The sequence below is a fragment of the Cupressus sempervirens genome, chromosome 11, assembly GCF_028749045.1.
Source record: "Cupressus sempervirens isolate cs-2001-9-10 chromosome 11, ASM2874904v1, whole genome shotgun sequence".
NCBI lineage: Eukaryota > Viridiplantae > Streptophyta > Pinopsida > Cupressales > Cupressaceae > Cupressus > Cupressus sempervirens.
The window spans coordinates 77,288,761-77,300,829 of record NC_143128.1 but is presented as its reverse complement, the minus strand read 5'-3'; the positions used below and the strand labels follow the sequence as shown (position 1 = coordinate 77,300,829).

General features: G+C 37.6%; 1 protein-coding gene across 5 annotated transcripts in view; it reads right to left on the bottom strand.

Annotated features, from left to right (window-relative positions):
- LOC149528319 (uncharacterized) overlaps positions 1 to 10,464 on the bottom strand; it is a 109,998-nt gene extending 99,534 nt beyond the window's left edge. For 4 of the 5 annotated variants that reach the window (XR_016358457.1, XR_016358459.1, XM_089808718.1 and 1 more), the window contains exons 1-2: positions 10,089 to 10,464; positions 5,467 to 9,583 (exon numbers count right to left, since the gene is read on the bottom strand). Coding sequence is in view for 2 of the 5 variants with exons in the window: in XM_089808718.1 (XP_089664844.1) it covers positions 5,467 to 9,267 (3,801 nt within the window). In the remaining 3 variants the exon portion in view is untranslated. Of the gene's footprint in view, positions 1 to 5,466; positions 9,602 to 10,088 lie in introns of all 5 variants that reach the window. The other variant, XR_016358458.1, reaches the window with a different exon arrangement.
- Positions 10,465 to 12,069: the final 1,605 nt, after the last annotated feature.

Below are 12,069 nucleotides of genomic sequence, written 5' to 3'. Positions count from 1 at the left end.
AAACTTCTGGGAATAACAACAATGATATCAGCCATGATCAATTTCTCAGAGTGAACAATACTAAAGACAAAATATCTTCTTTGATTATGGGAAGCATGCTAGATGTGTCATCGAGGGATTGTGGTATTGAACTCTGTCATACCTTCAGTACACTTTTTCAGTAAATTGACTCATTGAACTTGGTATCGCGGTACTCTGGCCCATCTATGAAAAAGAAAATTAGCACAGAGGAATAAGGGATAAACATATAAAATTAACAGAAACATAAGACCACAAGGGAGTATATAAGATTCGACCCTCCATGACTGTTTTAACATATATTGAACTTGATTTACTCCCATGTTACCAAAAGGGCAACAATGTCATTGATTGTCATCGCAGTCAAACATCAAGACGGCCCACATATGGACTTGTAAAACAAGGAGAATTAAATTGAATAAAGAGAGTATAAAAGGATAACAATTATAAGACAGGAAAAGGAGATGGAATAAAAAATTAGTAAAAGCACGTGCAACAGTCTCCACATGTCATTATTAACCGACATCTGCAACAGCCCAATTTAGGGGGAGTTATTAGCAAAGAAATGATTTTCCTATGCTAACCAACTGAAACTCAATCAACACTGCATACTAGCAAAGTTCCTATGGTAACCGAGTGATCTCGATTAACACTAGTTCCATCCAACATTTCCTTCATTAACCGAGCGAGCTCGGTTAACACTCATCTTTCACAAACTTTCCTTTGACGCCCGAGTGAACTTGGTAGACACTGCCTTCTGAACTAGGCAAACTCTGGATTGCTCAGTAGCCACAAAAAACTGTCTTCAATGCCCGAGTGAGCTCGGCATACGCTGACTGGAAATGATATGACATTTTGTGTAACATCAAAGACAACACACAATTAATCAATTGTTTCAACACCGCTGTGGCGATCTTGATCTCCAATTCAACATTCTCTAGTTTCCAGGCTTCCTGCATTGCAACTTTTTCAGCTTCCCATTAATGTTGAAGATTCTGCCTTTCTAGCCCCCATGCCTTAGCCAGGCTTTTTTTCTATTCAAGTTCCAAGAAGGTTCCTCGAAAGGCAACTTCCATAGCTGCAAGGGCCTCCATGAGAGGCGGCGATTGTTCCAATCCACTGGAAATGATAGAACTACTTGTCCACGTAGTGGCCATGTCCTCTAAATATCCATCCTGCTCTAATAGTCCCCAGTTTGTATAGCAATCAGTCTACATAAACGCAACCAATGCTTCTATTACTATTATGACAGCATCCAAATTCTGAGACCTAGCCTACTTCATGAGCTCCCTGGTAGAATGCTCCATGGCATGTAACTCAGTGAGAAACAACTCTGCCTTGGCTACAAAAGAAGTTATGTTCGAAGGTCCCCACGCTCGCTTTGTATCTCTACTTATTCCTTAGCAAATGCTTGTAGAAGGGAAGACACCATGCCTTCTTCCTCGAGTAACCTATATGCCTCCTCCAGGACTGTCTCAGCCATAGCCACGGCTGTCATACTTTCTTGAGTGTGGATTTCCCCTAGCTGTTTATCCACTGCTCCTACTGGTTGTACCACGAGAGCAACTGGATGTACTACTTCTAGGCCGAGAGGTGTTTGCAACCTCACTTTATGCACACACTTTGTCTAGCATCTCAAATCTATTAGTTTAGTACAGGAGTGTTGTTTCGGATAGATTAGTGGCACCAGAAGTGATATTCTGGAAGCCCACCATGTCGAAATTTGTTGCCTTCACCTGCTCCTTCCTCGACTCTTACCTAATTTGGTTCAAAAATAGCTGTTGTAGTAGGTCTTTCGAGATCACCAGTCATGATATAGTAAATCTCTGGAGATTCTAATATTCCAATAAGAAGCGGCTCCTCTGCAGGTGGTAAGAATGTAACTTCCCATGGAGTCCCGTGCAGGTGACTTAGGCGGATTTCTGCTTCCTATGAATCTAAGAAAGATGAATCTGTATCACTGCCCTCCTCTTCTGAACTTTCTTCGTCCTCTTCATCCTCTTCGAGTGTCTTAGCCACAACTGCTTGTTTCGGTTTCTTTTTCTTTGGTTCGCCCCCATTGTGAGATCTTACACTCATGGTATCCATATGAAGCCAGTATGTCATAGCAGGCTTGTAGGGTTCCGACCTATTAGCCCGTATCAATATCCCTCAGTGCTCGTTACTCACCTAAGTTTGTACTACTTCTAAGAATAAGGCCACAGCATAATGGGGCATGTAAAAAGCTTTGTGTTTCAACTCCATGGATTTCTAAAGTCTGTCAGAAAGAAATTAGGCCCAGTCATACGCCTATCCTTTATACAGTCCATCCACAATGGGCAACATCCAAAAGGCAATGTCTAAAGTGTGGTTGTCGGCTATGAGCTTACTTTTCACCAAATCTACAATACAACGCCATTCATCATTTACAATGAAAATTTTCTTGAGACCCCTACTGTTCTTCAAAATTCCTTCCCATTCCAAACTTGTAAGATCTTTTTGGCACATTAGTTTGAAACACTTCTTCTTGTCTTCTACTGTCATAAGGGTTTTTTCTAGTTCCTGCCCTCTATAGGGAATTCCGAAAACCCTACTTTATTCTGACTATATCCACTCAATAAAACACAACCGACTAAACTCCAAGAACGCAGATAACTTGGTCTTTGTGCATTCAAACTTAAGACTGACAACTCACAAAGAGAATACTTACAAAAAGGGGAAGCAAAACAATGGGATGTTGACCAAAGTCTACAAAGTTGGACACTTTGACACACTTTCAATTGATGATGATGAGATACATAGTGATGTTGAAGCTGATCCTGAGGCTACGGCAGAGACTATTGATGCTAGTGGCACTAATTGTGCTTCTTATCTGCATCTGCCTAATGATGATGAATTCTTTGATTAGTTTTTTTAATATTTGATCACATAACTGATTACTGATCAGTAATGTTCACATTGCTGTTTTTGAACTGAAACATTGATATAGTGGTGTAATTTGCCATTTTGTCATATTGTTCTTCAAAATTCCTTCCCATTCCAAACTTGTAAGACTTTTCGGCACATTAGTTTCAACCGCTTCTTGTCTTCTACTGTCATAAGGGTTTTTTCCAGTTCCTGCCCTCTATAGGGAATTCCGAAAACCCTACTTTATTGTGATTACATCCACTCAATAAAACACAACCGACTAAACTCCACAAAGGCATATAAGTTGGTCTTTGTGCATTCAAACTTGAGGCTCACAACTCACAAAGAGAATACCTACAAAAAGGGGAAGCAAAACAATGGGATGTTGACCAAAGTCTAGAAAGTTTGAAGCCCACTTTGACGCGCTTGCAATTGATGATGATGAGATATATAGTGATGTTGAAGCTGATCCTGAGGCTATGGCTGAGACTATTGATGCTAGTAGCACTAATTGTGCTTCTTATCTGCATCTGCCTAATGATGATGAATTCTTTGATTAGTTTTTTTTTATTTGATCACATAACTGATTACTGATTAATAATGTTGACATTACTGTTTTTGAACTGAAACATTGATATAGTGGTGTAATTTGACTTTTGCCATGCTATTCAAACTAAATCGTGAATATATATGGTGGTGTATGCTGCTAAATTGCTTTAATATTAGCATAGTGGTGTATAAACTTATTTTCTGCAGCATATATTTACATATAAAAAATTTATTCTACGAACGAACACAAACCCAGCTCAAATAATATTCAAGCGAATGTCAAACCCCCATATGAACCAGAAACCAAACCAGCAACTTATATATATATATATATATATATATATATATATATATATATATATATCTTAATCAACTCAAAGCCAGAAAATGAAATTTAGGAGAGAAGATTGTTAGCATTGGCATCAACTAACTACTGGCATACAATGACCCCAGTTAATTATTTGCAAATACAATTCTACATCTCAAAAAAGGCTTGTACTAAGTAGCATCATATTAACAGGCACAATTATTGTGATTCTATTGCTGACATATAATTTAGTAGAAAGGGGTATATTTAAAGGTCTTGGTGCTCAACAAATCAGTGCAATGAATGCTATAATCAAAATCTATAAGGCCAATTACACATATTATAGAGAACTAGCCTACACACAGGTCTAGTTAAAAGTGATAACCATGTACCAACAATGAAAATAATATAACAATTAAAAAAGTAAATTAGTATTATGTAACTAGTTTCTTGAGAAAAGTGATAATTTGGAGACAAATTCATCTGTAATTTTCGGCTCATGGAGTTCAGGTCCCAAATGCACACTAGACATGTATTAACTCATTCAGATTTGAAGCCTGTCTAATGATGGCATGCACCCAGGTTCTGCTGCAATCACAGACCAGGTGGAGACACACAGTCACTCACTAGAAATTCCAGCAACATGGGCGATACTCCAAAGAACAGGAGGAATCATTCCAACCCTACAAATGATTTCAATAGCCTAAACTCTATTTACCCAGCGAGAGGATTTATAATTTTATACTACATTGTTCATGCAGCCCACTAATCCTGAGAAATCTACAAGAGTTGTTAACATGCGAACAATAAAGTGTTTATTCAACTCTTTCACTTCCACCCAGAACATTTGATGTAGGAAGTGACAGCTTTTACAAAGAAATGGGAAACAAAAGCTTATTTGTAGGCTCTTCAATATTCATATGTTTTTATTTTAAACTCTACATTATAATTTTTTATACATTATTTGTCTTGCTAGTTTTTATATGTTGGTTTATTAATATTCTTTGGTTTATTAATATTCTTTGGTCTTTTAAATATTCTTTAATCTCCTCTCCTGTCCTACTCGTCTCTTTCACCTTGACCTTGAACTTGATCCTCGTGCCACCTCTCACATCTCCTTCTAGTCTGTTCTTGTTTGCAACTTATCATTTTTATTTTTATGCTCTCTTTAGCTCTCTACTACCCCGATGATGGATCACAGAGTGTGATCCAAAATTTTGATAAACTTCTACACAATCTAAACCAGAAACTTAACAGATCAGAATCCTGAATTGTTGAAATCTGGAATCTTTAAAGTAAAATCTGTGTCAAAATGTTTCCAGTTTTCCGTTTTGATTATTTGAAATATAAAGAACCAAGAGAATACTAACAAAATTGGCAGTAACATACCAGAGGATGAAGCAGAAATTTTAAGTGTCATAAAGTAGATGAGAAAATGCACAGATACAATTTAATATCTGAGTGTATGCTAGGACAAGATTAATCAGAGTTGTCAAGGAGAACATTCAGTTGACCTTAACATATTTTTTGAATTTTTCCCTTCAGTTACTCAAACTCTGCCAACATTATTTTATTTTCTTTCCCTCTTAATAAGTCCAGTGGCGTGACTCAATGTGGGAACATTGACACAACTATATCCAAGATTATCTAAAGGATCACATTAGCAGACCTGCAGCAAATTAGTGTAATTCAACTTGAAGGCATACCTTTAGTGTCAAACAATCTTGGTGGAAAGTTGAAGGACATCTGTCACAGCAAATCAAATCACCACCATCACCACAAAACCCACAAGCATCATCATTTTGATCATTCTCGTCAACATCTATGAAACGCATGCCACCTTTCCTAATCTTGTATTCTGCAAACCATGCCTCAATTTGACACATTGTAAGTGACTTGCCGGACTGCAAAAAAATGTTTGAAAAGACTCTTTTAATTTGGCTACCCGCATGTGTACTAAAGTTTGATACTGTAAGAAGCCTCTTACAGCACTTGCAATGAATACCATCCCTAGTGATACGGCCATGCTTCACTATACTGTTGCTATTTTTATCCAAGTATTGTACCGGCTCACCCTCAGACAGAATACCAGCATCTATCAACCAACGGAGCACAGTCCTTTTCCTTGAAAAGGAAATGCCTCTTTGACCTTTAGAATGAGAATCCCTCTTGCCAGAGCTGCGAACTGACAAAGCACATCGACCTCTACGAGATTTTTTTTTTTCTCCTGAAGCAAACATGTTTTTCCCACTCACGAGCTTATTTTTAGTACACAAATCTCCTGAACCCTTCACAACCAATGAAGTACACTTCCTATTTTTTAAGATGGATGCTAGTGTAGCATTGTCATCTTCTATGATAACTGTGTCTGTTTTTGCTTTAGATTCATTCTCAATACCACCATGTTCCATGTAGCACTTGGGAAATTTTCCCATTTGTGATTTATTAATATGCCTGCCCACTTGTGATTCTTTTGACTTTCTTCCAGGTTTGCTTGCCTTCAATTCATTAGACTTTCTTCCAGAATTCCCAACCCGTGGATAGGCTAACTTAGACTTTCTCCCTATTTGTGATACATATGAAATTTTGCCTGATTGCTCCTTACTCCAATCTTTTGTTGCTACAGGATCTTTACAGTATTTAGCCATCATGCCTACTTTATCATTAATTGAGCATCCTCCTAATTTGCCTGCTTGCTGCTTATCAAACTGTCTGCCTCCTGATTGATTCGCTAGTCTATTTGAACTCTTACCAAGCTCTAACTCGCTTAATTGTCTGCTTAATTCTCGCTCAACAGCAACCTCATGTTCAGACTTTCTGCACACTTCTTGTTCGACTAAATTATTCTCTGCCAGGCACTGTTGCTTCCCTTCTGACCCCGCATTTTCCAATGTTTTGCTTGAATCCAGCTGAACATCTCCATGATGTAAGATCTCTTTTTGAATGATGTGAAACTCATTAAAAAGGTTTTTTTTGCAATGTTCATGACAACATGACTCTGCATGTGCAGACTGTTCTACAAATATCCCATTTCTTTCTCTTTGAAAAGAATAATCTTCCTCTAAATCACCAGCATGTGACACCATTCCACAGATGCTACACTGAGAAGTAACACACAGCAATTTATTGTGCATCTCCCTTTTGTCAACATTATGCAACAACTTCTCGTGTTTAGAATTTTGCTCACTGAAATCCCAAAAAATCTCCTGCATGTTTTCTATGTCAGAGTTAGGAAGTTGATTGTCTGTGAACTTCTGTTTTCCAGTATTTGGGAGATTCTCCGTAGGATTCTTTCCGTTGCCATCAGGGAGCTTTTTGTGTTTGCTTCGTAGCTCCCTAACACTTAAAAGCTTCTCTTCGGTGCACTTTTCCTTATTAACAAGTGACCACTTCTCCTTTGTGCTGCTCTGTTTCCCAGCATTAGAATTCTTCCCAGGTATACTGCTTTCCTTCGCAGGAGATAATAGCATCTCATGTATGCACTTCTGACCAGCCACATGGCATACCTTCCCATGTACATTCCCATGCTCTCTAATTAAATGCTTCTCACACATGCCACTTTGGTTGATCATTCCACACATAGTCTCTCTGTCCCCACCATTTGATAGTTTTTCCTTCATACTCTCTTCCTTCCCAGACTCCAGATATTCTATGCATGGACAAGAATGTCGATTTATACATCTTTGCACAGAATGCTCAATGTAATCATCAATGTTGACTATATCATTCTGCGTTACACATTGCGCCCCTCTATCCTTTTTAAGCTTTTTTAATAATCTAAGGTCCTCTGTAAATACCATGCTCATCAAAGGATTAGCATCACTAACCTGATTGCCAGAACAGATATTCAAATTCTGCTCACTACAGTCTAACTCCATTAAAGATTCATCCAATTTGGACCAAAAATCCATGCGTCTCTCCAGTGACCTCTTGTTTGCTTTAAACTGCCTTGCATTGGGAGCATTTCCATTCTTTGTTGCATTTGCAACCAAACTCTTCCTCAAGGCATTCCATGCTTTTGGCAGGGACCAGAAAGCTGAGCCCGAGGGTGAAACATACACAGAATCTTGATAGTCTCTACCAATCCTAGGTCTCAATTCAATCTTCCAACCAGCAGCCAGAAGACGTACCTTTGCACGCTCCCGTAGACTCTTACGTAACTCTGATAGTGGCACTTGCTTCGGAGTTTCTGGTATCTTCTCATGCATGGGTGAGCTATGCCTCCTGCAATTTCCCAACATGTTTTTATCCTTATCCTTGTCATCCAATGTTTTATCTCTAGCAATGTTACCATCATTTAAATCAACTTCTGGATTTAGACTGAGCACTTTCTCTTTCAGCTCTGCTGACCTTTCAAGTCCATAATGTTCTAAGATTTCTCCTGGTTTTGCGGATGTGGAAAAACAGCAATTTGTATGCCCTGAACTCTCATTGTTATTATCAGCATTAAGCTCATAAACTTTAATTTCTTGAGTATGGGGAAGTACAAACCGGCTTAAGAGCATACCCCCATCAGGAGGTTGAGCAATGGAATCTGTCATTTTCTTGTTATTTTTCTTTGCCAAAACTGTAGATTGACAAATATCCTCTGTATCCTCAAGATATGAATCACTTACATGAACCTCACCACAAAGTATTTTATTCTGTTCTCCTTGAATGAGACCATCAAGACACTGCTTCCTCTTCAATTCATTCAAATCAGTCCAGACTCCATCAGAAATGCCATTGTTTTCATGAAAACAAAACCCATTCTTTTTGAAATTAGTAATCTTATTTGCATATAATTTATCTGACTTCCCACATTCCTGGAGAGACTCCTGTTGATCAGAAGTATCCAGATTTTCAACAGCTGCAAAAGGCTGTGAAGCAGACTGAATCTCCACATTCCATTCCATTCCATGCTGTTGCTGCGAATTATGTTCTTCTGGTGCATTTTCCATAGCCTTCAATTTCTTTGACGTTCTAGCAGCACTGTATAGACCTCTGCTAGATTCAGAGACACCGGGATCCCTAAATTCAGCTTTCCCTGCACTGGCATTTCCCTTCTTCAAAGTAGTTTCTGTTGAACCAATCCTCTGACTAATATTTTTATCCCTTAGCGTGGAAACTTCAATACTCTGAGAAGCATTAAAGTTTTTGCCTCCCATTCCAACACTTAAATGGCCCCCGCTACTATTACATCCTCCCAGTAAGATATTTGCTGGGCTTGTGTTGTCTGACAAAATCTCTGAATCCTCTTCTCTGGGAGAAACAGACGTAAAATTGTTGTGTTCCTCACTGGAGCTTTCTAAGCTGTCTTCAGAACTGACACTCAACATTTCTGAACTAATCACAGCCCTAATCAATTCATTTGCTTCCTCCGCACATTTTCTTTTACATCCACGAACCCGTGATAATTCAGCCTCAGAAATTTTTCCATTCAACTCCTTTCTCATCTGCATTGTCAGTATTACATCAGACGACCCACCAGTGAGCTTGGTCGCCTGAGAATTTACTCTACAGCGCATATTTTCCAAAAATGGAAGCTGATAGCTGCTAGACGTGAACTTAATCTACGTCTCCCTCATCTTCCCTGTTTTCCCACTCCTTACCTTGATTTTTCTTTATTCCCTTAAACATAAAATCAGAGTCCTAAATGCTGCCCAAATTGCTGCTGTGGTCTTGAACTCCTCTCCCCCATTTTTCAGCCTCTTTGCCCTTCTTCTTTCGCCATCTTCTTCTTATTTTCTTGACTTAGCCTAAACTCTCCGGTTCTTCCCCAACCTTTCGTTCAGTGACATGTTTATCCATTTCAAAGCTCAAAAACCTCCAGTATTCTCAGACCTGCAATTTTCCATAGTCCTACAGAATCACACGTAAATTTTCATAAATGCAAAAATTAAATATAACAATAGGTTTTTCGCCCAAATTTTGAATTTATTTGCCCCATTTATCTATAAGTTAAACATTAAAGTCCTTAACATTTACCCTATTTTCCCACCCCGTCTTCCCTAATACATTTATTTACCCTACATTGTTACGTCTAAACCCCCAAATGCCTGCAACGTTTTCCAAAAATCACATATTTTCAAACCCAACAGTAAGGGTTCCAACGAATAAACATTCAAAAAAAGAATCAGATCTTTCCGAAGTTGCATTTTCCATTCTGTGCGCCACTAAAATCAAGAAAAGCACCAAGTATCAAGCAAGAAAGAACCTCGGATCTTTGCAAAATTGCATTCTTAATAATCTGTCCCACTAAGATATACGTTTTAATACATTAATCAATTTCAATATTTTAATTTAAAGCCGCTAAAAATCAAACGTTGCGCCAAAGATTCAAACATACCTTTCCAAATGCAATATTTCTTCCCACTAAAAAAGTCATTTCATCTTTTCATACGCAGTCGTCTCCCATTTTCTCTGCAAAAGGAAAAAACCCTACCCTTGAACAAAATGGATCAATTCATCCACATACCTACCCAAAGAAACCCTTCTAGCTCATTTAAATCAAATCTTTCCTCAAATTTTTTTCCCCGCCAAAAAGAACCCAATTACATTACAATCTTTCGTCAAAATTTATCCCTCCACCAAAAGAACCCAACTGCATTATAATCTTTCCTCGAGATTTCCTCCCCCGCTGAAAAGAACCCAATTACACTGCAATCTTTCCTCAAAATTCCTTCAATAAAACCTCCCCAACCATAGATAGAGCAATCTTTACCCAAAAGTTTCAACAAAAAAAAACCCTGCTGGCATCCATAAAATCATGTTTTCACCAAAAATACTCCCTCTCCCTCCGATACAGATCTCAAATACAAAAAAGATTGTGGGAGATGACATTACAAGCTTCTTCCGCCAGTCTTGTACAAATACAAAAAACTGTTAGGATTATCTTTGCATTAAAATGCTGCTAAAATAGCCATCAATTTGCAAATTTAGGGACCTGCAATGTAAACGGCGATTCACAAATTTCCATTAGGTCTTACAATACGTGGGATATGTTGATGACATTTGTGAACTTTGAGGGGATTTTTTTGGTTTTTTGATGGGAGTGCTCAGCCAAGATTAAGGTAGTCGTTTTCTTCATCATTTAAATGCGTATAACGTTTCATTTCCCCCTATTTTTTCAGTACCAATTGAAAGAGACATTAGATAGCTAGTTTAGATAATCTCGTACTGCTAATTTTGTACCAAAAACAAATTTGCGGTCTTCATCATCAATCAGTTGGTTATGCTGTTTGGCAATTGGGATTCGCAGATTGGTTTTAACCAGGTATTTTTTCCTTTTTCGTGTTTCGGATATAATGTCTTCAGGATTATTGTTCTTCATGAATATACCAGAGGAATAGACTAGGGAAAGATTTCAAAAGTTTATGTTTGATGGTTGCATTTCAATAGACAAACAAAAAAGAAAAAGGGAATGTCAACCTTTGCTATGGTGGATAATGGATATGGTTTTCCAATACTTTTTGGTTTCTATAATTATCATGCAAGGCTCAACCAAAAAAATTGGTCTCCATGATTTAAGAATTTGACAATATATGTGTTTATGTGGAATCAAATTGTTAAAAGATTTGGTCAGAGATGTGTCACAGATTGGTGGCACTGTTGTTTCTTAAATTTTGTAATTTATGATCGTCAATTAAAGATTTGGTTTTCAAACAAGATTCTTAAGTGATGAAATTTCAGTCTTAAAAGTCTTTGATTTTTCAGCCTTGAATCTTTTTACTCTTGAGGTTTGGCATAGTGTGACTCATTGATTCTCAATGTGACCTTCAATTAAAGAGATTTCAACGTTGGAATCTTCATTCTCAATTGGAGCTTTCAACTAAAACAATTCATCATTGATGTCTTTGATCTTTCTATCTTGAATCTTTGACTCTTAAGAGATGGATGGTTCTTCTTCTCACATCTAATAGCTAATTATTATTCTAATTTGTATAATAAGATATACCTTGACATTTGAAAAGTAAATTCCAGAGGAATAATCTATAATAAAGATTTACTAGATAGATAGAATCAAGAAAAATAAATAATCTAGCATACAAATATAAGCCAATATGAATAATCAAAATAGAGAAATATAGATTGACTAAGTCATACTTAAAGTATGTCCTCGAGTCCTCTTAACTTTCAACTTTTAGTGTGGATTTATTTAGTCTCAACTTCTAACCTTAAGACTTTGACTCTTACTGAAGCTATTCCCGCCTTCTCTTCAGTCGAAGGCCTCTCAACTTTTAGCCTTGAGTATATGTTTGACTCTTTAGAGTTTCCAACATTCTCTTTAGCCCAAGCTTCATCTTCTGGCATCCAACACTTTTTTTTTA